The sequence below is a fragment of the Coturnix japonica genome, chromosome 1, assembly GCF_054131305.1.
Source record: "Coturnix japonica strain WE chromosome 1, WE-NBRP24, whole genome shotgun sequence".
Taxonomy (NCBI): domain Eukaryota; kingdom Metazoa; phylum Chordata; class Aves; order Galliformes; family Phasianidae; genus Coturnix; species Coturnix japonica.
This window is the reverse complement of record NC_140663.1, coordinates 161,457,992-161,484,073: the sequence shown is the minus strand read 5'-3', so window position 1 is coordinate 161,484,073 and position 26,082 is coordinate 161,457,992. Positions and strand designations below refer to the sequence as shown.

Below are 26,082 nucleotides of genomic sequence, written 5' to 3'. Positions count from 1 at the left end.
CTCAAATTTCAGTAAATCTCAGTTAGCATAGAAAAAACAAATAGAGATTGTTTAGTTTGCACTAAGACACAACCATTTCTTGAAAATGTGCCCATTCAGAAGCGAGAAGCTTAATTCTTTCCAGTCTTCTCACCATACTTTGCTTACATGTTTCAGTAACTCTCTGTTGCTCTTATGTATTTCTTTTCTTTACTTCTATATGAAAGGTAATCCATATCTCAGTCTCGTAAAGCTTATATGTAACTCAGAATTTTAGCTGCAAATCGAGAAGCCATCCAGAGTGACCTGGACAGGCTTGAGAAGGCCAACCGTGTTCTGGGCTGCATTAAAAAAGGGGTGGCCAGCAGGGAGAGGGAGGTAGTTGTCCTCCCTCTACTCAGTTCTTGTGAGGCTCCATCTGCAGTGCTGCATCCAGGGCTGGGACCCTCATCAGGATATGGAGCTCTTGGAGCAGGAGCAGAGGGGCACTAAGATGATCAGAGGGCTAGAACACCTCTCCTATGAAGCAAGGTTGAGGGAACTGGGCTTGTTTAGCTTGGAGAAGGCTTCAGGGAGACCTCATTGTGACCTTTTAGTATATGAAGGGAGCATATAAACAGGAAGGGGAACAGCTGTTTATGAGAGTGGATAGTGATAGGACAAGGGGGAATGGTTTTAAAATGAGACAGGGGAGGTTTAGGTTAGATTAATAGGAGGAAGTTTTTCACGCAGAGGGTGGTGATGCACTGGAACAGGTTGCCCAAGGAAGCTGTGGATGCCCCATCCCTGAAAGCATTCAAGGCCAGGCTGGATGTGGCTCTGGGCAGCCTGGTCTGGTGGCTGGCGACCATTGTGGTCCTTTTCAACCCAGGTCATTCTGTGAATGTGATCTTGTCAGTAGGTCACACCTGAGGCTGTAGTTCAGAAACATTGAGGTGACAATTTTAGCAGTGTTTTTTTCTTACAGTGAACTGCCTGGACATATATTTGTGTCAGCACAGTTCATCTTTAGGATTTACTAGAAAACAGATCACTGAACTGATCACAGTCTGTCTCATGATCAGATTTACAGTTTAGCCTCACACTTAGTCGTGTTGGTGGTTAAGGACAATGTACTACAAGGAACAAAGAGCATAGATGAAAGGGAGAAAATTAAGCCAATATTGTCACCAAATACGTGATGATAAATACCATCACTAGCAGGCTGTTGCCTTTGTGGGCAGTGGCACCTTGAAGGCTGTTGATGCAGGGCTATTCTTTGCATCATAGGTTACCTCCTTGTGCTAGGTATTTGATGATGGTAAGGGGGACTTTCATCATAGCTCAGAAAAGGAATTATGAATTAATCAGAAAGGTACTGTTTACATGTACTTGTGAATATAACAGTCCTTATAAAGAAAATGGCGTGCTGCTATGTCTGACATTGTCCTGGTGAAGTTACTGAGGGCAACTGCTGCTGTATTCAGCAGTGACAGCATAACTTTAAAGCTAGAGGGCTGCTTGTGAAGAAGCCTGCCATCCCTCAGTACAGTAGAGGCTAATGCGTTCCAGGATCAGTCTCTTGGATGCTGGAGCAGATGCATGTAGGCATGTCAAATCTTAATGGGTGTGAATCTTTTCTGACGCTAACTTTGCCACAGGAACTAAATCTCACATTTGCAGTGCACTGTTGCATCCTGTCCTGCTCTGTGTCTTCTGTTGGCAGATGCATCTGATTACACAATTGTAGATGAGGCAGATCCCAGCCACAATGTAATGCTGCAGCCTGTTGTGTGACCTGACTTCTTCATGTCTTAGTACCTGAAAGGCCTTCCTTTTTTTTTGAGAATATCCAAGTGTTCATTTAGTCATGATGGACCAAGTGCATCCTCTTAGTGTTGTACAATTTAAGGATTTAGGTTGAGGATAACACTGGAAATAAGGGGAAAAAACTGTAAAAAGTACTGGCAAATTACAATTTTCATAATGCCTGAAAGAATTTTTAAATGAAATTTGAAGTAATTTTAGTTCAAAGACTCTAAGTCGCTGTTCAGTTACTTTCCATGCTGCACTCAACTTCTAAGGAAGAACCACACCACATAGTTCCATTACCCTTTATAGTCTACTACACTTTTGGCTCTTCTGTCTGAGGCAGTGCATGGGTAGTATATACTGAAATGAAGAGTTTTAAACTGCCAATGCAATATTTTCAAGTGCCTATTTTATGTGTATTTGATATGTTTTAATTTAAACTAAGTTATGGGTTTAGTTCTTTATCCAGCTAGAGATGCTTAGGAGCCATCTGAACAAGGTTCTTCTGGGGATCCATGTATTGAATGTGATGAGATGCCAAATTACTGTGACAGTGAAGGTTTCATAGTTATCCATAAAGCTAAAGTTTATTTGAATTTTGAGTTTTCAGTGAATTTTGCTGCAGATTTCTAAATTAGTATTTCTCTTTTCTTAGCTTGTACTGTGTGTTATTTGAGAGAAATTTTTCATTCCTGTTACCTGCTATCATTGATGGCAGTGCTGTAAGGGGGAAATGGAAAGGAAAAAGTGAGCTAAGTGTTCTTCACAGCCTGCTTAAAAAAAATAGATACAAATATAGTGTGTGTTTACCTGCTTTTTTTTTTTTTTTTTGTTTGTTTGTTTGAAATCCAACTAATGGTGATTATAAGCTTTTCCTCTTATCTGTAATCCTGAGGTGGACTACCACAGGAGATAAGCACTTATTTTTGAGCACGGGTGAGACAGTAGAAGGGATGGGGGGTGCTGAGAACTATTCAGCTCTCATCAGTCACGTAACTTGCCAACTTTGTAAATACAGCGCTAAGAAAACTGATGCACATCAGTTTTGCACGTGTACTGACAAAAGATGAAAAGTCAGTTGTTTCTCTCTTTGTGGGACTGATAAATTATAAAACCCAAAAATTCAAAAGGCTTGAATCCATCGTCTAAATAGTATCGTTCAGTTTAGGGAATGCAATTAATTATGAGTACAGATTTCTTTGAAGTTTTGCCTGGATTACAAGCTTAAATATTTATTTGCACCTGCCAGGCAGTTAACTACCTCAAATATTATGCGAACATAAAAAGCACATTCATAAAGTTGTAGTTGTTACGGATCGCATCTGCTGAATTCCTGGCAAAGACTTAGAAGTCATCTTTGAAAAGAGTGGAGATGCTAAATCCCCTGGGCAGAAGTTTTCTTCATTTTGCATCCGCCTTTTCTACTGTTTAATGGTAAACCACTCCAAGGTAAAAAAGATCTTTAAGATTTGTCCATGTATCTAACTATAGCAAAGCAGTTCTGTTAGATCTAGAAACAACTTACCGAAACTTGAATACTTTGGGTTAATGAGTTAGAAGTGTTTAAGTGTTTTCATGGTGTTTGCTTCTTTTTAATTGGAAACTTCAAAGGTAGTCTGGAAAGGAACACCTATAATCAAGCTAATCTAAGTTTATATTTCAAAATTTCTAGGACTTGGGAAGGACCATTTTCAAATTATTTATCAAAAGATCCAAGCATATAAAGTTTGTCTGAGCTGCATTGTGTATTATGTAACACTGCTACTTGGATCTTCTAAACAGAAAGAACATAGAGTAGAAGGAATGTTGGTAAGGAATAATGACAGTCAATGAAAACTTTTATTTGGAGTTAGGATAAGCAAAATGTTGTAACAGAAGTTAGTCTGGTTCTAGTCCTCAGTGGTAATTGTGCCTTTGTATGAAATCTTGCAATTGCATTAATGAAATTGAATACAGTGAGACATTTTTAGACAATGTACTGGTGATTCTAGCAGTTCTGTTTCATTTTGACATTGATTCCTAGCAGAAACCAACTGGCTACGAATTAAATGGTATGAAAACATTTTGTGGCTGAAACCAACTTTTAAAAAAATGCAGTATTTGTATCTGCATTTGCATACTGCCATTCTTATGGGCAATATGTTAGAGGAGGAGCATGCGGTACTTTATATGAATAAGAAAATACATAAAGAAAATTAGAAAATTCTTAAAGCATCCAGTAAAATGCATCCTAAGAGGTTATTTCTTTCTGATACTTAACCATGTCATTGCAAATCTGAGGCACTAAAGGCACATATTGGCTAAATCCATCACAGATCAAGTTTCATAAATGTTCTCAAAATAAAGTTATGGAATATCCTGTGTGCATTGGTGACGTTCAAGGCCATTTACAGCAGCTTGCTTAGATGGGAGTCTGGGAAAAGTCATTTGTGTGCATGGAACACAGAATCTTTGTGGAGGAAACTGGTGGAAACCTTATGTAAAGTTGCCCCAGTTGAAGGAGTCCTGTAGTTTTCCTGTTGTGAATTTGCTCTATACTTCCACTAAGACTGCACCCTGAAGAAAGAGGTCCTCATGCTGTCTTTCCTATCTATTTCCATCCCCATAAGTCCTTTCTGACAATTTGTTTCATCTTTTTTGCCTTTGTGTTGTGTCACTAATGCATTTAGTCAAATTACTGCAAATATCAATGGGATACTCAGATGGGAAAAGTAAGCAACAACTAGTGACTTCATATAACTCTTTAAAAAAAAAAAAAAAAAAGTGTCAGAAAAAAATGAAATATATTGATAGTTCCAGATAATTAGTTTGCAGAACACAGTCACCAAAGTATTATGGCTTGTTTGGTATATTGTTTCTCTTTGCTGCCAATCAGTTGTATTACGTGTCCTTTTCCAAATGAATGGAGAGGATTTCTTGAAATTGCTGAATCACCAGCCATAACAGTATTCCCTATGTAGTCAAATATTATGCATCCCTCTGATCCCCAGAGCTATTATTTTTTTCTGACAGGTTAAGAACTGTTAGAACTAGAGTGGGTTGAGTTTCTGAAATTCGTAATGGCTAAGCAACGTTTTGTGTCTAGCCAGTGGTCATTAACTAGCTCTGTTTTATTTGGTAACAGAATTTCTAAGCCTTTGAAGATCAGTACACTCTATTCAGCAATTAACTTTGTTCACCTTAACTATGAACCTTAATATCAAAGTGCTTCTTTGCTGTATTTGTAACTGAGTAAGTGCCTTTATACTTCACTTGTCCCAGTTTCTGCACTTTCACATGACTGACCTAATTAAAAAACAGACAGCTCAATAATTCTACCATAAGCTAGTAATAATGAAACTGTGGGAGTCCTCGAAGCCCTTTATCATTCAAATACACAGTGGTTTCTTGAATAAAGTGGTTGACTAAGTATTACTTATAGAAGTAAGGGAGATTATTAGCAGTGGAAGACACATTTGAACTTGCTGAATGGATTCCTTTTGTCTCTAGAAAGACTACTCTCAGTAATAATTATACCAGGTCTTCATTTTATCCCAGCATTCTCTTCTTGTTCACGCTTTCAGTAACTGAATAGCTTACTGTTGCTTGTTAATCCCTACAGGAATGCGGCTTTGGATACGGGGAGGATGCACAGTGCATGACTTGCAGGCCAAACAGATTCAAGGAAGACTGGGGCTTTCAGAAGTGCAAGCCTTGTCTGGATTGTGCGCTAGTTAACCGTTTTCAGAAGGCCAACTGTTCTGCCACCAGCAATGCGCTATGTGGAGACTGTTTACCGGGGTAAGGCCATTTCTGAAGATGAGACTTGAACTAATTCAAGGCTTATTTGCATTAGCATTGACTGATGATATTTTCCAGATGAATGTCTGGATAGATCCTTTACATACGTACGAAGGACCCGAGTTCTAATCTTGGCTTTGCCAGTAACTTTTGGTGTCATCCAAGTGGCTAATTTCAGAATTGCTGTCTTAATTTTCAACTATCAAAATAGCCTAATAAACACCTACTTGATTTATTAGAGAACTGTCTGTGCAGTGCCTGAGTGAAATATTTCCAAATGTTGTTACTTGGGAGTTCCTTCGTTGTTCCAAAATGTTTAGTTTGTTATATCAGAGATATTTACCTTCTTGAAGACCAATCACATTATTTGGCTGCTTTTTTTCTCCTCTCCTTGCGTCAACGTATAATAGCTCTCATACATGCATATTTTCAGGACTAGAGTAGCGATTTTGGTTCATGCTCCTGAATTTCATTTCCTATTTTGGTAAATTCATAGAGTATGATCATAACTAAAATATCATTAATAATGTATCTAAAGGAAATATTTTGGAACAAATTATAAGTGTGGAGGCATACGTAATCAAACAGCTATGGTGTAAGTCAGGAGCTGTGCTTTGTTTGTTTGATCTGGTCACCCTAGGGCTTTGTTACTGGTCTCCTTTTATAGAATTTAGTTGCAAGGTCTCTAAAAGATTTTTCCTTACTTTGTGACCAAGTTCCACTGTTATCAGTATTTCCAATGAATTTGTTAAAAGACATTTCATGCCTTTTTGAGCTATCAGTTGGTAGTTTAACCGGTAGGTGTAGGTTATGAGAACTGATTTGTAATTGTAGCAGGTTTTATAATTTCAGGATATGTATTTCAGATATATAGATGCAGACACACATTACAATTCAGTTGTTATATTTACTTATTTTCAAAGCAGCTAACAATTACCTGAGGGTTGTTGAAGCTCCTCGTATTATTCCTCTCAAGACAGAAGTGAGGCCTTTTCATTTAAAAAGTAATTAATAAAGCTTTGGTGACTGGTATTAGTTTAAGTCACAGTTTAAGATTAAATTCTACTGACAATGACATCTGAAAAGTTCTAAAGTCAAATAATTGATTATGTACATATTGTACATTAATACATTTGTATTGTAGGACTTGTTTGGCTGTGAAACAGGAGACAGTTTTCTTATGATGTAAATAATATTAGCTGTATTTTTGTAAGATGGAAAAGGAAGGAAAAAGGAATCCAGAGTAAACCATGATTTAGGAGTAAACCTAAATTATGCTTGCTTGTAAGTGTTCTGCTCTAGATCCATGTGTTTGGATACATGTTGAGATAGCAGCTGTTAACACAACGTGCTTTTACTAGTAGTAGATTTGGAAACATGGGTAGAGGAGTCACTGAGTCTGGACCTTACCCATGGAGCCACTTAGATACTCTACCCATCAATTTAGATATGGCCTAAGAGAATGGATGTGCATATAATATACAGCTGACCAAACTAAAGGTTTAGCTAATATTTCTCATAAAACATGGTGGTGTCTGTTTTGCACTGGTTTCCGAAGTGTCATTTTCTATCTCTCAGCTTCAGAATCATTCAGTAGCTGTGTCAGCTACAAACAGATTTTAACAGATTTCATTCAGAGTGAATGATCACATTGGCACCTCCAGTTTTAGTGCCTGTGAGTCTGTTTCTATTCATGTTGTTGGTGTTGAAGTTTCTTGAGTGACTGGAAAGCTGTTTGGTTTAGCTGATAGAGTTTTCATATTTTAAAGGAATTTTTATGTTACTAGTTAAACAAAAGTAAATACTTTTTTCTTAATGTGCTGCAACATTTTCCTAGGTTAATACTGTGGTTGAAAAAAAGCCAGACCTACTTGATTAGGAAGGTATTTTAGATAAGTTCTTTGTACAAGAGTATGACATCATTCAAACTTCTCCGAGAAAGATTTTGTCACTATGAAATACTGTTGTATTTTCTAGTTTTTATCGGAAAACCAAGCTTGGAGGCTTTCAAGACATGGAGTGTGTTCCCTGTGGTGATCCTCCTCCTCCCTACGAACCCCACTGTAAGTGTTCCTCACTTCCTGTGTAAAATTAACTTTTAGTTTTAGAATGTTTAAGCTGAAAGTCTGGCAAAAAACAAACAAACAAACAAACAAAAATGTTGATGATGTTAGTGAAGAATTCTTTGAATGACTCATTTCTCTTTTTTTGTTAGTAAATTGTTTTGTGAATACTTTTGAGCAGATCCAGCTCTGTTATTACTAAGCTATATCACTGGAGGATAAACAGTCCTCTGTCCTACTACATAGTCGATTCCAGTTTTAATTACTGAATAAAAGTTTGTGATATGCAGAAAGGATTATTCATTGATATCTTTAAAATAACTTCTAAGATAATAGCAAGGGGGAATGGTATACATAAATTTAGTAGTGTTATATGCATTTAGAGGGAAACAGGTACGCAGTTTCTCTCTTTGTTTTTGGCCAATAAGAGGATATGAATCTTTTTGAAATGAAAGTCACCTTATTTTGTAACAGCAGCTTTTTAATACTTTTTTCTAAGATTATTGATGGTCTATGTGTCACTGAGTTCCTAATTCATTAAAAGGAGTAGATTTTTCTCGTTGCATTTATTATCATCTGCTTTATAATATGAAAAATAAAACTACTTCAGCATAACATTGTGGCAAAAGTTGGGTTTACTTGTGTAACTTTCTGTAACCATTATGTTTTGTGAGCCTTCCTCTCTTCCAAACAGAAGCAATTCTTTATAGAAAGCATGAGTTGTCAGGTTTCTGAAATGCATCACATTGTACGTGCATGAATACAAAACAAGTACCACAATCTTTATAAACTGAAATCCTACCATGAAGTGAAATTACAATATTTCATTGTTGTTCTCAGAAGACTTCAATTAAGAATTTGTCTATTGGTTCCTCGGGTCTCTAACATAAGATATCTCAGTTTAAGAAAGTGTATCTTCCATCCTCAGCCTAGAAAGTTATGCCTAGAGTGGTCAGAATGAATTGAAACCTGCTTATGAGAATTTTACTTAACATCACAAGGGGGAAATATCTCAGTTTTAAGCCTAAATAGAAACTGTGCTTCTACAAGAAAGTATAAGTAACAGTGTGTGAAAGTCAGTTTTTGAAACCTAATGCTGAAAATGCTTGCAGTTTATTTCACTAATTAATACATTTTGATAGCTTAAAAATATAGGTTTGCATTAATTGAAGTTAAAAGGAGACAAACGACTAGGTGCATGGGGCAAGCTCTCAATTATAGCAGGCTATGTTCTAATTCTCTTCTTATCTTCTTTCTTTCCACTATGAAACAGAAAGACAAATATTAGTGCAGCAAACTCTTATATTGCAGATGAAAAGGAAAAGTTTAAATGTCTTGTTTCAATGAATTAATTGTCCACTGAGGTGTGTGGCAAATTTTTTATTTGCTTAAGAATGTTACCAAAAGGACACAAAGGCTCACAGCCCCGTGCCTGGACTAAAGGTTCCTGTTAAAGCTGAGACACGGATGAAGTCCTTTCAGCACCACTAGCTGTTGATTATTACCCAGTTGGCTATAAATCTAAATGCTTGCTTTTATCTTCTTTCTTTCTGTAGACATTTTTAAACAGATCTGGTTTAAATATTTACTCAGAAAAAAAATGAGTTTGTGAATTGCTAAAGGCAAGGTTGAAAGGATTCTAAAATGAACAAGTAAAGAGAGTATCAGAGGCCAGGAGAACTGCTATCACCTTTGTCTAAACTTACAAGGGGAGACAATAACTTTTGCGTCTTATGATGCCAGAAATTTAAATACACCATGTTGTAGTTATATTTTTGCTTAGTTCAGATAAATAAACTGAAAATACCAATCCTATACATATGGGAAGCATCTAAACATTAGAAATGAAAGCATATTTTTTAAATGACTGCTTATGTTCACTTTCTTAACTGAAGTCATTTCTTTCAGCTGTGGATATTAAGTTTCTATTGAATGACAGAAAAGGAATAATATGAACTAGGAACTAGAGTGAAAACCCAGTTAATCATAGATGTAATTTCTGAAATGGAAGATAGCATAGCTTGTCCCAAACTGATCTGTTCAGCAAAGAGTGATGTCCAGATTTGATGATGGATTATTTTTTCTCTCAGCAACAATTCAGGCTTGTGGAATTCTTTCTTCTGACGGTCTAGACCAGTGCTATGCTACCCTAGTGACTGCTCTGAAACTGCTTATGAAACTGTTCAGTAAGCTAGATTGTGGATCTCGCCATGGTATTAAAAACAACTACTTTATTAAGGATATTTTGTAATCTGATGAGTTTGTTAATACCAAAGTATTTGTTCTGGCACAAATGAATGTTCAAAAGGGCTGGGGTAAGGAGCAGGAGATTTGTCAAAGATCTCATTGCTTTCTTCGAGCAAGTACTGTGTTTTCTTCTAGGCTGTATTAGCAAATAAGTAAAAAATGTAATAAACCATACTTGTTTTTTGGCCACATGACGATAGCAGATGAAATAATTGAATTGCTTCAGTTTTGATCAGCTTGGCTATGTCAGCTATTCCTACAAGTGTTTCCTGTTGTATTGTTCAATTCAAAGTATAGAAATGCCTCTGAATATCACCTGACTTCTCTAGGCTCACAATAAGCCTTCTAATGAGTAGAAGAACCTGTAAAATTTTTTGAACTCTGCAAAAACTGGTTCCTACTGCTTTCATGTTACTCTTCTGTTCTGGGCCAGTCTACAGTCAGTGGCCTACTCCAGCTGTGTGCAAATACATTATTTGGTTGTGCAAACAAACTGGAATAATTCAGGAGATTAAGTTAAAGTTCAGACTCTAGAAGTGATTTATAGCAAAGCCAGCATCACAGTAGCACCCCTTATAGTCTAATGTTAAAACAACAACAACAAAAAAGCACAGTATGTTCTACCCAAGTCAGATCAACATCATGATTTCTTCTGCTTTCTTCTTCGTGGCATAAAACAAGGAGCATTGGGAAGATTAGAGAGCAGGGGTAGGATTCTATTCCATATGGAGCTTGGGAAACTGGTTTCTACGTATTACAGGAAGTAAATGCATCATTTGCATCAACGAGGCAGTAATGTTTTGTTGAATAAATCACAGCAGGGAAATATCTACAGTTTGATGGTAACATCATGTGCATTTGAAACAACATGACAAAAAGATGTAAACATGTTTATGTCATGAGCTACATTTTATATTCATTTCAATGACAGCTTATTCAAATATAACAGCGATTTCATAGTGTCGTATAATGGCTTATGTTGGAAGGCATCTTAAAGATCATCTATGAGCACTGCTCTGAAAGTACTGCCTCCTGTTTTATTATGTTGGCTCACAATTTCAGAGGCAGATGTTGGTGGTATGGCAGTAGAGGCTGAACCTTCCCACCAGTATTTCTTTACATGCTGTTGCCATGTGGCAGACAGCAGCAGAATGTGCCATCTAACAGAATGGCATCTGACATGGAAGTACATATGAAGCAAAGGTGTGTAATTAAATTCTTCCACGTAGGATAAATTGCACCCATGGTCATTCATTGATGCTTGCAGAATATGTATGCAGTGACGGCAATGTGAATGCCACATTCCATAGGGCCATGCATATTTTTATGAGCATGGCATGCAGGCTCTTCTTTGTTGCGGGCAAAAATGGTTAGCTAATGGTGGTGACCCTGCTGAAAACAGTGTTTTGTAGCTCAGAATTTGCTCTGTCAAATAGTGTTATTTTGCTATTTGTATCTGTTGTAGTTTCCGTGGAAGTGAGTAGTTGCTTCATAGCAACATACATAGTTATAACCCTCCTTTTGTACGCTGGGTTATAAGCACCAGATCAAGCTGCCCAGGGCCCCATCCAACCTGGCCTTGAGTGCCTCCAGGGATGAGGTATTTCTGGGTAAGGATGTCTTCCTAACATCTCACCTAAATTTCCCCTCTTTCGACTTAAAGCTGTACTCCCTTTTCCTATCACTATTTACCCGTGTAAAATGTCAGACTCCCTCCTGCTTATTGGCTCCCCTGAAGAACTGAAAGGCATCAATAACATCTCCCCTTTCTTTATGAGAAATGCTCCAGCACTCTGTGTTTGTGGCTCTCCTTTCAATACACTCCACTAGTTCTGCATCTTTCTTATGCTGGAGGCCTCAGACTTAGAAGCAGATGGAGCCTTGCAAAGATGGTGCAGAGGGGGACAGTCACCTCCTGCACACCCTCACTGATGTAAAGAACATGTTGATTACCTCTGCCTTCCCCGTGTCTGTTGAAGCCAGATCTCACTTATTTCAGAGGGGATACACTCTCTTTTGACTGTCTCTTTTCTTCCCAGGCCACTCACCCTTGCTTTCACTGCCTGTACTTTTCCTTCTTATCATTCAGTTTGACCTGAAGGTCCTTGTTCAGCCATGCCAGTTTTCTGCCTCCTCTACTCAGTTTCTAATGCTGGGAAATGGAGAGCTCTTGTGCTATCAGAAAGGCATCCTTAAATTGATGCCAGCTCTGTTCCATTCCTTTGTCCCTAAGGACAGTTTCTCAGGGGATCTCATGCAGTAATGCCTTAAATAGCTAGAAGTTCATTATCCTGAAGTTCAGGGTTCTTACTCTTCTGTTGCCTGAAAAAGCTAGAAATTTCAGTCTGCAGGATGGTGATAGAATACTTGACAAAAAGTAATAGAGGTGGCTGAAAGTTTGCTGGCTATGTGTGTGTTCTCCAAAATACTTCAGTGAAAAAAGGGAAAAAACAAAACAAAACAAAAAACATTCTCTAAACTTTGCTGGGATTATTGTTTGTTTTTGCTGATTCTTTGCTTTTTTTTTTTTTCCCCCTAAAATGCTGTATTTATCATTAAGCTTGAGAGCAGTTTTGCAGTGCTCTTCTGTTCTGCATTAAATCTCCTTCATTCCTAACTGAATTTAAGTTTCTCTTAATATTCTCTTTTTCTGTTTACATAAATTTGTGAATTGAAAGCTGTAAGACTCCACATAGTGTTTTGCCATCCATTACTTTAACTTTTATTTTGTTACTTAATAAAACAAACAATATTTTGCTAATACAGAGCTGTCTTTGGGGCAGGCATTATAATGTGCATGAAAAACAATTAGCAGCTGAAAATATATAATAAGTGAAACTGATCTTGATTATTAGGTTCTTTTTCTACATGTATGTCCATCTTATTTCAATATCTTTCTGATTTGGTATCACACCTTAGCATCTCATAACCTCATAATCTTCGAATCACAGAATCATAGAATGACAAGGTTGGAAAGGACCTACAAGATCATTGTGTCCAACCGTCCTCCTATTACCATAGCTACAGCAAACCACTAAACCATATCTCGTAGCCCCTCTTCTAGAACACTGCCAGGGGTGGCGGCTCCACCACCTCCCTTGGCAGCCATTCCAGTGCCTGACTACTCTCTGAGAGAAAAAGGTTTTCCTTATGTCTAATTGAAACCTCCTCTGGTACAACTTGCGGCCATTTCCTCGGGTCCTGTTTGTTGCCTGGGAGAAGAGGCCAAACCCCTCCTCATCACAACCTCCCTTCCGAAAGTTGAGCCTTCTCTCCTCTAGGCTAAACAAACCCAGCTCCCTCAGCCGCTCCTCATAAGACTTGTGCTCCAGACCCCTCACCAGTTTCATTGCCCTTCTCTGGACACGTTCCAGGGCCTCAATATCTTTCTTGTAATGAGGAGCCCCAAACTGAACACAATACTTGGGATGTGGCCTCACTAGGGCTGAGTACAGGATGAAATTCTCATCCATGTTGGACACTGTGACAGTGAGCAGCTGGAACACTGCATAAACCTTTTACAGAAGTTATAAGAACTGACTGCTATTTTAAGTAAAAGTAATAGCATCACTAGCTTACAAATATCAGTACTGTTCTATTAGAAAGCCATTAGCTTTCCATTATCTTACAACTGAATTGTACATTAAAAAAAAAAAAAAAAAAGCAATAAGTCTTTCTGATATTTTCCATATGTGACCTGATGATAGAGTGACTTATCTTCAGCAAGTCTGAAAGGAATTTTACTAGGTGTTTCAGAAGGATGAGAATTGCTATTTGTGTCTTACAAATTTTTATTGCAGTGTTGTTTCTTTCACTCATTGTAGATCAAAACAAATAACCTAAAAAGCCTAAATGCATCCATTTTCTTGGCACTGATATTTGCAGAGGTTCTGACCCACTGGGGAAAGATTCACACACAACCAAACAGCTCTTTTTCCTATTTCAAAGTCAGTTTGCCTGCTGGGTTTTCCTCCTGAAAAAGAAAGTTGCAAACAAAGAGGAGGCAGATTCTTCCTTTCTTTAGTAAAAGGGGCATTGCTGCTAAAATCAGTTTTAATCATTCTGAAACAGAGTGGGAAATATAGATTCATTACATGGCTTTATCACTTTCCCAAATTCCCCTTGCCTGGTTTAGATAATGTGTTGGTTTTTTTCCTCTCCCTCTCCCTCTCCCTCTCCCTCTCCCTCTCCCTCTCCCTCTCCCTCTCCCTCTCCCTCTCCCTCTCCTCATGCAATCCTAACCTGTTTTTTTCTAAATCATATTGTTAGTAACTTTATTTTCTGTGCCTGTGTCTATAGAAGCATTCTGTTATGTAGCTGCTTATCATTAAATAAGTATTACAGATAGAAAGATATCTGGGCAGAAATAGAAGTTTCCCTCATTTCTATTCACCATTTACCTTCATTCCAAATACATATTTTTAATTGAATTTGATTCTTTATCCCAATTAAAGAAATTCAGTTCATAACCATAATATGGATGAACCTGAACACTTTCTGCAAACACTGGATACAGGAGTGTCTGCAGTGTATTTAAGATAATGTTTCTGCTAACAGAAAATTTCTTTAATTGCTTTTAATAATTAACTATTTGAAGCATACTGAAATGTTCTGATAGCGTTGCCCGTTATCTATAGGAGTGACAACTGTTGGGTTTTTTCCTGGCTGCTATAATATAATTTCAGATTTGTAGAGTCAAGGAGTATCGCACACATCATATTTTAAAGATACCATTTCGCAAGAAACATAATGTTAGAATTATCTTCTTCAGTCTGTTCTTCTAACTGAACACAATTTACACAGTAGCTTCATCATTTATTATACCTTTTAAAAACTCTTAAACCCAATGGCCAATATCTGTCCATCCTGACAGGGCAACAGAGGCCTTAGAGAAGGAATTTGCTGTTGTTATTCCAATGGATGACCTAATAGTGAAGAGGGAGCCCTCACTGAGAGGACTGTAACATAAGCTTCCGCTATATTCTTTAACAGTAGAAAATCTATTGAGAGGAAAGCAACATTTTTAAAAACAATTTCCAAGCATCTTGAGAAATACCTGTTTGTTACAGTTGTGGAAGGAAATGTGGAAACCTGGACAACAAAGACTGAAATATTCTTAAATAAAAAAGTCTCTATATAATCTCGGTTACTATCAGCAGTACCTACTTAGGAAGCTATTAGAAACATAGTTTTAAAATGATTTCCAGAATGATTAGATGTGATATGAATGGCTTTCATTATACAAATGGAAATAGAAGAATAAATTAGGAGTGGAATGTTGTTTTGATAAACTGTCCATAATCTCTGAAAATGCAACTTATAAAGTATGATCAAAATTCAGTAATGTTTTAAGTGGATGCTGTCAAGTTAAAGTGGTATTTGACCAAGCTGGATTGCTCCGAAACATACTGCCTTTCTAATTTTAGCATAAGAATTTAACTAATCAAATATAATCCAATGTTATCTACTGAAGCACGTATTAATGTACTTAAGAACGCAAAGTTCCAATGTACTCTGTTTGACAATACCTCATTTCTTACTGCATGATGAAAAATATATAACTTGAGATTAAAATCACAAGGTGACATTTAAAAATAATTACGTTCTATTACTTCGTTAATTCACATCACAAACTCAGGTAAGTATTAATAAAAGCTTACAGATATGCTGCTCATCTTGCACTATAGTTATATTGAATCAATATATGTTAACATGCAGAGCAGAATCTCAGATTTTCCTATCCTTGTTCTAACTCACAGATGGTAACTCTATCTGTTAATCCCAGTGGAAGTTTCATTTTGAAACACAAAACTTCTTTTGAACTTGTGTGTCCCTCCCCACAGATGTCTGGAGCCTTGATGAGTTTCTTTCATGATTCTTTTTAAATCAGGGACTGAAGTATTGCTGGTGAAGAGTGAAGTTAGAGATTCATTGCCTGATAACACAGTGAATCCTTGAAATATGCATTTTAAGTACATAATAATAAAAGAAAATTGAGAGTGACCAAAGTATTTAGTTCTGCATGTTTTTGCAGAGTAAAAATTTGTTGTAGAGTTCTCATTTCTTTCTTAGGTTAAAAAAACAATATTTAGTGTATAGGATGAAGACCTTTGTAGTTGTAGTATTCACTTCTAACATTCAAATAAAATAACAAGCAGATTGTAATCATATTTAGTTTTGTTTCTTGACAATGTTAAGTACAGTTACAAAACAAAATTCTCATCTTAACAGCAGAGTATGAGAATTTCAATATGTTTTTTCAAACCAGTTTACCATACTTTTGTTTCTAGTAGTAACTTGTGCAACCTTTCATCTTATGAGTCAATCCTATAATTAGTATCCTTCTTTGCCAGAGGCACACTGAATGTTTGTTTTAGGTACAGAATGTCTGCAAGAAATTTAACCTAATCATTACTTTTTAATGTAAGAGCTGGTTAGCTCAATTACTCTAGATTAAAGTGAACTTGAAATTCCTGAGTTACAGAGAAGAGGCTAATCGTTGACCTGCACTGAATAAGTACTACTTGTTTTTTGTTTAATGTGTGTACAATGTGGCTAGTCTTTTAGTCCAGTCTCGCAATAGCTGAATGTGATTGTCTGTTCATTGCATAGAGTGAATTTACAGAGTTCTGATTCATCTTGGCCATTTTTGTTAATCAGATTTTTTTGTATGCATTGTGGAAAAAGTGAAAAATACTTTTTTATTTTAAATTTTGCTTTTTTTGTGTGTTTGAAAATAGTTTGAAAATAATCACACCTTTCCAGTAACTTTCTGTTGGATTTTTTGTTATATTCTAATTACAGAAGTATAAGATTACTTTAAATATATTCCTTTAATATTGTGCTTTTAAGCTATATTCTAACTGAAAATATTAGCTTCATTTTCTCTCATAAAATGACTCAACTAATTCTGGAAATTCTTGCATTAATACCAATCCAACAGCATTGAGCTTTGGTGCCTTCCATATAAATACAAGCTGATTGCTACAAAGCCTCAAAACTGTGACTGACATGAACATAAAATACTCCTAAAGAAATGTTTGATAGTGTGTTGTGATATTTTTATTCTTTATGCTGATAGACACTATTGGCTACATTACTTGGCTCAAAAATATATGGGCTGTGTTCTTCCTATGTTAAAAAGAAATGAAAGTAAAATAAAAAGAAATGAATAAAAACAGTAGAGAGCAGGGAATCCATGTAGGCTGCAACTTTCAATATTTGCCAACCACCTATCAAGAAAATCATCAGGAAGTGTAACAGCACTGAAGTATCCAGAAGAAATCAGTGGCTCGGAGGACTAGAATGTATTGGAAATAGAGTAAGATGCAGTAGCCTTAGAATAGAGTGATGCACTAAGGACCTTATCAATGATGATTCATTATCAAGTAACATCTGATTAGCTGGAAAGACCTAGCGTTCCCACTGATCACTGGTATGATTCCAGCATTTCCCTACTTCCCTTTAATCATTCTAGTGATAGGCCTTGCACAAGTCTCGTTTTTACTAATTCACTTCTGCTGAAGCAGTGCCCTGCCAACCAGCTCTTTTACAATGATCAGAGTCAATCCTACATGTTATTTTGGGCAGTGACTTGTGCCTTTTTCTGAGATACAGACCATGACTATTTCTGGAAAAGATAATCTCTTTTTTTAAATAAAAGGTTGCATTCACCAGTATTAATGATGTTTCATTTGAGTCTAGTAGTTTGTGTGTGTGCGTGTGTATACATAATATAAGTATACATGTATGAACTTAAATTATATGTGCATGCTATTGAATGTACATATATTTTTACTTATGTGTTTGTGGAGGTTTAGGATGGAACTTGTGAACCCTCATTTAGGCGTATAAATGTTCAAGCTTAACACTGAACTTGTCAGCCCCGTCTTCCACTGATAATCAATGGAAAGAGTTAAGTACCTCAAGAGTTCAGGAAAGCAAGATAAGTTAAGCTTCTATAACTAACGTGAAGTAGTCTTTCAAGCCTGTGATCCCACAAAGTTTTTTCAGGAAAAAAAAAAAAAAGAAACGAAAAAAAAACCAACAAAAACACTTATCTGGAGATTTCTATTTCTAGCTGTGTTTTATGAAGAGACACTGAAGAGAGCAGCTCTGACTTTGTCTTTACACTTCCCAAGTTACAGTTTATTTCAGTGAGTTGCTGGTGTCAGGTTAGATGAAATAAACATTGTCCAGCTTCCTTATGCCTGATGTCCCTCTTACCCCTCTATTTTTATTTTTATTTTTATTTTTATTTTTATTTTTATTTTTATTTTTATTTTTATTTTTATTTTTATTTTTATTTTTATTTTTATTTTTTTTAAGGAGGAAAAATAGAGTTTTTTAGATTAAAAATTTTTTTTTCATTCCTTCCTAATAAACTTTGCCATCATCACCAAACTGCAGAGAGCTCTCGGGTGACCCACTGAGGTACAGATGTTTGCTTTGATCAGATGAATCCAATAGAGGTTGACCTTTCTAAGAAGATAATCTTTCAGTGTATCTTCTGTGTTCTTTGACTAATTCCTTCTGAATTCTATTAAAGAAAGGAGAAGTTGTATCTCAGATTACGTAAAATAGCAAAGTTAGGAGCTTATACACAGCAGCCTTTTGTTCTGTATCGCTTTGCTTTATCCTCAAAGCTTTAAGTGGTAAATTAAAACTGCTTTATATAAGCTATTATTATTTCAGACTTCAAAGCTACATCTTTTTCATCTGTACTGTAGTATTCGTGTGCATGCATAATGTTGCACAATAGGTAACTTTCATTGCAGTAAACAATGAAATTTACTTTGATATATGCAGCATTAAAAGAAGATGGTGATGAACATCCAGCTTCTAAGGGTGTTTAGGGTTTATGTTATGAAATTACAAAAAATTATATTTAATGCCATGTCTTTCACATCACATACACTGAATTTTTTAATCTGAAGGTTGCAAAATTGATCATAAAAAAAAGTTAGAAAATACCAACAGTGTTGGTCCTGCAGCTCTTAACTTCCACTGTAATTTAGAATCGTAATTCATCCCAGTTGTGTACAAGGGTTATGAAACAGTCTTAATTATTTAAACATTCAGTTTTCCACAGTAAAAACATATTTTCCCCACCAATACATGGAAATAGCTGGTAGTGGTGTTTTTTAAAGAATGAAAATGAAAAATAAGATTTAGTTGCTTTGCCTTGATCACTTATTCTAAACTACTGATACTCTAATGTAATTATAAATGGGATAAACATAATTGGTTCGCTTACCTGACTATGGTTTGCTTAGCTTTCTTACATTCCACAAATACATTTCTCATGGCTGTTGGCTACACTAAGAGAGGTGCTGACTACGTCTCCTGAAGTTTTACAACTGACCGAATTCTGTTGGAAAGATGAAAAAAAGTTTTAATCACAACAATTTATAACTTAGTTACTGAAACGTACTCTGTGGAGGCTGTAGAGGATGGAGCTGAACTTCAATCTTGTGTGTCTTAGAAAAGGGTTCTTAAGCTTTTACTTGAAAGGAGAAACTGCACCATTACTTCCTCTTCCAGAAACTGCATTTGGAAAAGGTTACAAGCCTTCTTTGACTTTTCCCCCGTCCTCTTAGTTTTATTTTAAAGTAAAATCACAGATCTTTATTTTCAGAAGTTTTAAGAGAATATTTTCCTGAAGAAGCTGGCAGCCCATGTCTCAGACAGGTACACTCTTTGCTGGGTAAAGAACTGGTAGAGGGCTGGTCCCAGAGAGTGATGGTGAACTGAGTTAAATCCAGCCAGCAGCCAGTCATGGCTGCGTCCTGCACTTTGGCCACAACAACCCCATGCAACACTATAGGTTTGGGGCAGAGTGGCTTGAAGACTGTATGGAAGAAATGGATCTGGGGCTGTTTGTTGATGCTTGGCTGAACATGAGCCAGCCATGTGCTTAGGTGGCCAAGGAAGCCAATGGCATCCTGGATGGTGTCAGAAATTATATTGTCAGAAGGAGCAGGGAGGTGATGGTTCCACTCTACTCAGCCTCTCACTACAAGAAAGGCTTCAAGGCCCTGGAGCACAATTCTTAAGAGGAGCAGCTGAGCAACTGGGATTGTTCCGTCTGTAGAAGAGGAGGCTCAGGGGAGACCTTGTCACTCTCTACAACAACCTGAAGGAGGTTGTGGTGAGGTGGGAGTCAGCCTCCTCTCCTACTTACCTAGTGGTAGAATGAGAAAGAATGGCCTGAAAGAATGGTAAAGCGCTGGAACAGGCTGCCCAGGGAGGCGATTGAGTCTTCATCCCTGGAGATGTTCAAGAAACATTTAGGTGTTGCACTGAGGGGCATGGTTTTGTGGGAAATATTGATGGTAGGAGGATGGTTGGTCTAGATGATCTTGGAGGTCTTTTCCAACCTTGGTGATTCTATGATGGAAACCTTTCTCTGCCACTGAGTAAGAAGATAAATGTAGCTAATCCTTCTCTGGATTTCCTTACTTGTAGGCTAAGCTTGGTGACATTAGGCACCACGTTACTTAGTGTGATGGCCGTTTCAGAATCTATTCTCTGTTTAACTTTTTCTTCATGCTGTGTGAGATGTGTGTCTAATCCAGAGCTCCAGACTCTCAAACTGGGACTTTAGATTTAACAATTACAGAATTCAAGGCTTAATTTTATATATTTATGGCCTGTGCTAAAGTATGTTCTTTGTCACTCTTGAAAATGAGTGTTAGAATACTTTAGTGCCTCTTTTATATATGCGTTGACTTTTTAGATTAAATGAGGTTATTTGAAAATGTTGGCACTTGTGTCTTCTAATTCGGATGCATTCATTGTTTCTACATACAAACATGCATGCAATTGTTGTTTAACTAGTCTTTGTCAACTGTTTCAGGAATCATGTAATGACAGTAGTTGCCCATTTGAAAATACTGTTTCTGTAGACAGCACATAATCTTGGTTTGCTTATGTAGACAATGACTTTCATAAGCATTCTGGAACTGAGAGCCAGTTCTCTAAACTTTTTGAATGAGTAAGAAGAGAATGGTATGTTTCAAGAAGTCCATCCCATTCTGACACTCTGAAATGACTTTACATTTACATTGACAGCTTTGTCACCATCTACTCGTATTTTCTTAGGATTAAGTAAGTATTTTAGCAGCAGGATTTTCTGAGAAAGCACATAGACTGTAATCTAAGAATATAGGAATATATATCTATAATAGAAAATTTGATTATTCCACAGAAAGAGAAAGCTTCCATCCTATGTTTTGCACACTCGGTCATGTAATCAATGGTACTCACACCACTACAAGTGGAATTTGTGAGCAGGATGTTTTCTTATATAGCAAATATAATTTATCAGGATTTTATGCACCTACAAACTATGAGCTCTGCTGCACTTGTCATTACTGTGATTTCGGTGGAGCGGCTTTTCCTCTGTTTACTCTCAAGTATCAAAATTTATGGTAACATGGAATTCAAACAGATTTTTTGAAGTTCACTATTGGCTCATTTCAGGTACATTAGAGACATTAAGAAGTTACCCAAAAGCAGCAAAACTCCCTTGTTTTCCATTATGACAGGAGAAGGAAATTTTTTAAAACGGTTGTTATTAATCACTTTAGATTTCTATGAGGGAAGATAAAGATTAGCGTAGGCACTGGCTTAATGTAGTTAGATTTGAATTCTAAAACACCGCGTTCTTGTTCCCAGTACATCTCTGGAAAAGAATTGGATTAATTGGGCACATTAGAAATGAAGTAGGAAAGTTTTCTACTGTGCTTGACAAACTTATGTGTTCTGACACAGACATTATTGTGTTACTGATTTAATACATGGGAACACTTGTGTAAAGTTGAAAAGAAATGGAATTCATAGCAAAATAGATATTAGATATCTTCAGCTGCCAAGGATGCAAAGCTGCCAGAAGCAAAAGCCGGATTTTTTTTTCCAGGTTACTTGAGAGTTTATTCTCACATAGTCTATTCTGAATGGCCAACAGTTCTCAAAGTTGAAAGTTTTATCACAGAATCATAGAATCATAGAATGGCCTGGGTTGAAAAGGACCACGATGATCATCCAGTTTCAATGGCCCTTGCCATGTGCAGGGTCACCAACCACCAGCCCAGGCTGCCCAGAGCCACATCCAGCCTGGCCTTGAATGCCTCCAGGGATGGGGCATCCACAACCTCCTTGGGCAACATGTTTCTCTGTGTGAAAATTTATGTACAAAACAAGGTTCCTTGTGTGCCTATGTATCATTTCAATTTAGGTTACCACAGTAGGACCAAAAATTAACACCTATTAATTACTAAAATAAAAACCTGTCTTAGAATTTGACTGTGCCTTATAGACAAAGCAGCATATATCCAGTACCGTATTTTGAATTCACATACAGAGTGTAATTTTCTGCCATTTTAGTCATAAAAACTTGTCAACAATTGGAGTTCTTAAAATACACAGTGCAACAGAAATGAGCTTGGAAACGAATATATCAAGTTCCAATATTTAAATTTTTAAGCACATTTTGCAGGATTTCCAAACAAAGGATAAACACTTGAACAGTCATTTTCCCCCCTAAGGCTGCTTGGTACGTTTATTAAAGGAAATAGGAACAGCAAAATGAAACAAAAAAATAATTGTAGGGAACAAACTTGGAAACTAAAGGCTTTCATGTCAGCAGTTGCTGCACATTTGAAAGATGTGGCTTGACACAAGGCACTTTTGGGCGTAGGCCATGCACGCAAATGGCCGTCCTTTTACAGCTGTTAGGAGATTTTCTCTCTCCAGTGTTTACCATGGTCTGCAGCAGTACGGTTTAATAAAGGTCCTTTCCTCTTACATGAAAGATCTGGAGAAGGGAGGCAATATCCTCTCTTGTGAAAACTCAAGAATACACTCAGGACATCTTACTTTCCATTGATGTTAATGCACAGCGATATATATTAGATGGATTTTATGTATATATACAAATAATACATGTAATACCTGTACTGCCTACATTCATATGTTTATACATAATGCATTATTTTCTTGTTGGGCAGCTGGGTGTTATACTAGGTAAAGCCATTACTTTTTTCTTTCTACATGAACATAAACATCATTCAGACTTTATCCAGAATGTAGGAGTGTCACATCACGCTACTTTGTGTTTCCATGGGTCAAGAGCAGTCATACTGATAGCTGCTGCAGTTCCACTGACAGGCAATAGCTTGTTAAGTTGTTGTAACTTGAGGGTATGTCTGAGCCCTTAATTCTTGTCAAACTGAGATTGATACACTAACTTGAATCAATCTGAACATGTAAACGTAGTGAACAAATGCTTTTTATAATAGGCAAATGCTCCTTTCTTCTTTCTAGATTAAAAAAATGTCAGTATTCCAGGAATTAAATCACATTTTATTTTACTTTTGTATTTTATTTTCAGTCCTGATTGTAAAAGATGGCACTTCGTTAGCATGTTATCATATGAATGCTATTTCAGTGGAGTTTGGAGTAGCTGTGTTTTAATGAGTAAGCCTTCTCTAGCTTAATATTGATCTGATGTGTTAATAGCACTTTCTAGAGAAAACCCAGACATAAAATTCCATGTTTTATCATCCTCAACTTCAGCAACCATGTACTGTACCCATGGAAGGAATGTAAAGTGCTCCAAGTTCTGTTTCCAGTTGGTTAATCTACCACAGAACTGTTATTTTTCCTGGCGTACTGATTTCAGCGGTGGCTGTAACTGGTCATAGTTCTAAGGAAAAAAATCTAAGAAGATGAGTATGAAATAAATAATAAAGGAAGTATCCTTACATCTTGCCCAGACTCTGCTTAGCTGGTACAACTGGCTGAAAATTCAGCTGTTCTGTTTTCTGGCAGACTTTATAGTGATACAGTTGGGATTTGTATGTTCAGTAATAGCAGAGCTATTGCTATTTAACCATCTTGGCTTAGCAAAAACTTCATTTGCTTTTGAGAACCACATCTTTGCACACACTGACATTACAAAGTGCTATTCCTTAATTAAGGGCAGTGTACATAATTTAGCTTACTCCTCAAAATTATGCAGGAGGCAGCTTGGTATCTTGGCTAATTATTTTTTAGCACAAGCACATTTTCAGAATATGTTGAAACTAAACAGAACATTAAATCTGTTTCTCAAATAAAACACATTTTTGTTGTTTTTTTAATGCACAATATGCATATGCTTTCAAGAATTGTAAAATTACTCACCACCTCCCTCCTTTCTTAATGTATTCTGTCCAATTCAGTGTTTAATTGTGTATTTAAAGTTAGTCATGTAACAGATGTAAGTACAAGCTCAAAGTGCACCTCCTTGCTTTGCTAAAGGGGGGACCATAAAGTCTGTGAGCCTGAAAAGTGAGAGTTTATGAAAATGCAGACATATCTGAGTAACACTGAAAGCAAAGTTCAACAATGCCCAACGGGCTGCTTTTACAATAGCAATCCACTTCTAAAATGTTGGTCTCTGCAGGGAAGATCACTATCATTATAATTAGAGCTGAAGTACAATGGGCCACTCACAGCAGCAATTCTAAAAAGTTCTTTGAAGGTGAAGACGAGTGGTAGACATTCTCAGGAACTGAAAATTGCTTTCTTAAGTAAAAAAAAAAAAAAAAAAAAAGAAAAAAAAAAAGAAAAAAAAAAGAAAAAAATCAGCAAAATAAATCTTAAGTAGCCAGACTCAAATAAATCTCTTTTTTTTTTTTTTTTTTTTTTTTTTTTTTTTGCCATCCCAATTTAAAATTAAGTCGTATTTCCAGTTTGGATGCTGCTGATGAAACTTAAAGAAATGTGGACCATATGCAGTTTCCCAGAACAAAATCTAATACGTTGTTACCTTTTGCAAATAGGTTTGTTCTGTGAGCAAAGGAAGAAAGTCAAAAGTACCGCAGCCATATGTCCAGTGATTTGTTCTGTTCATCCTTTCAGAAATAGCAATCCTTTTTTTTTTTTTTTCTATTAACTATGAAGGTTAATTTCTAAGAAGTGATTGGTGCTTTCATGTAGGTAGACTGAAGCATGTAGGCAGATGGACATGAGAAATGTTTGAAGACGTTCTGTTTTCTATTTTCATGTTTTTAAATGCTTGTCCTGACTATTCTGTAACCTTCTGAGGACTCAGGCAGATGGATAAAGAAGAAAATCTGATATAATCTGTGATTTTCACACCAAACCCAGCAAACATGGCTCTGTGAAAAGTTTTCTTTCTAGAAGACTGTAATGTTAAACACCAATGAGGGTCTGGAAAAGAAGCAATAAGACTTAACACAGGTGGCTCTGATCTCCAAGGAGATCTTCGCCGCTCTGCCACCTGCACAAAAATGCTGCCTCGTCTTCAGAGGGAACCTTCTGTATGTCAGTTTGTGCCCATTGCCTGTTGTCCTGGTACTGGGCACCACTGAGGAGAGCCTGGCTGCATCTTCATGCCAACCCTCCCTTCAAGTGTTTTTAGCAGTCCCGTCTCTCTTAGCTTCTCCTCACAGGAGAGTTGCTCCAGTCCCTTCATCATCTTGATGGTTCTTCAATGGACTGCTCCAGAAGCCCTGCTCAGTCCAATGTGGATTCTGAGGAGTTGATATTTTCTTTGGTCTGCAGTCTTACAATGGATGTAACAAAGTTCATTTTCAAAAGATCTGGATTTTTGGCAAAATATCTGACCATTATAACAAAGTGATAGAGTGTTTTAAATGCTTTGGTGCCAGTGTTTGATGTGTGTAGAGGAAACGGCACAATTACATGAGAAAAATATCCCTCAGTAATACAGTCCCATTGATTGCACTAAGTCAGTAAGTAAGCAAGTTCTTTCTTGCTACTATTATAGGCAGTTAGGATAACAAGCATTTGTAGTTACATACAATTTAATTAGTGATTCTAATATACTTTGGCAGACATCTGTTTTCCAATGTACACATATGACTTTATGGACTATTTCTTAGGAAATTACGGTCTTTAGGTTTTAACAAAAGAATTTTGGGTGGAAATAGATAGTGTGACATATTTTTATAAGATAATAAAATGCGCCATGTGTTTTTTGTTTGTTTTTCTTTTTAAGTTTACTGTTGGATAAATACTCAAATTTGTGTTCCTTTCCTCATAAGAAGCTGCCAAATATTGTGGCTTTCAGAGTAGACTGAAAAAGGTGAACTATTGGGATTAAAAAGTTGTTAAAGAATTTACTTTAAAAAGATCATTTGTATCTTAAGATAGTTTCTGTCACTGCAGTGAAATCTTCAGTGATTTCAGC

General features: G+C 36.6%; 1 protein-coding gene across 2 annotated transcripts in view; it reads left to right on the top strand.

Moving 5' to 3' along the window:
• Positions 1 to 26,082, top strand: part of TNFRSF19 (TNF receptor superfamily member 19) — a 51,025-nt gene that overhangs the window by 16,378 nt on the left and 8,565 nt on the right. For both annotated transcript variants that reach the window (XM_015852085.3, XM_015852087.3), the window contains exons 4-5: positions 5,372 to 5,550; positions 7,528 to 7,613. In XM_015852085.3, coding sequence (XP_015707571.1) covers positions 5,372 to 5,550; positions 7,528 to 7,613 — 265 coding nt within the window. The remainder of the gene's footprint in view (positions 1 to 5,371; positions 5,551 to 7,527; positions 7,614 to 26,082) is intronic.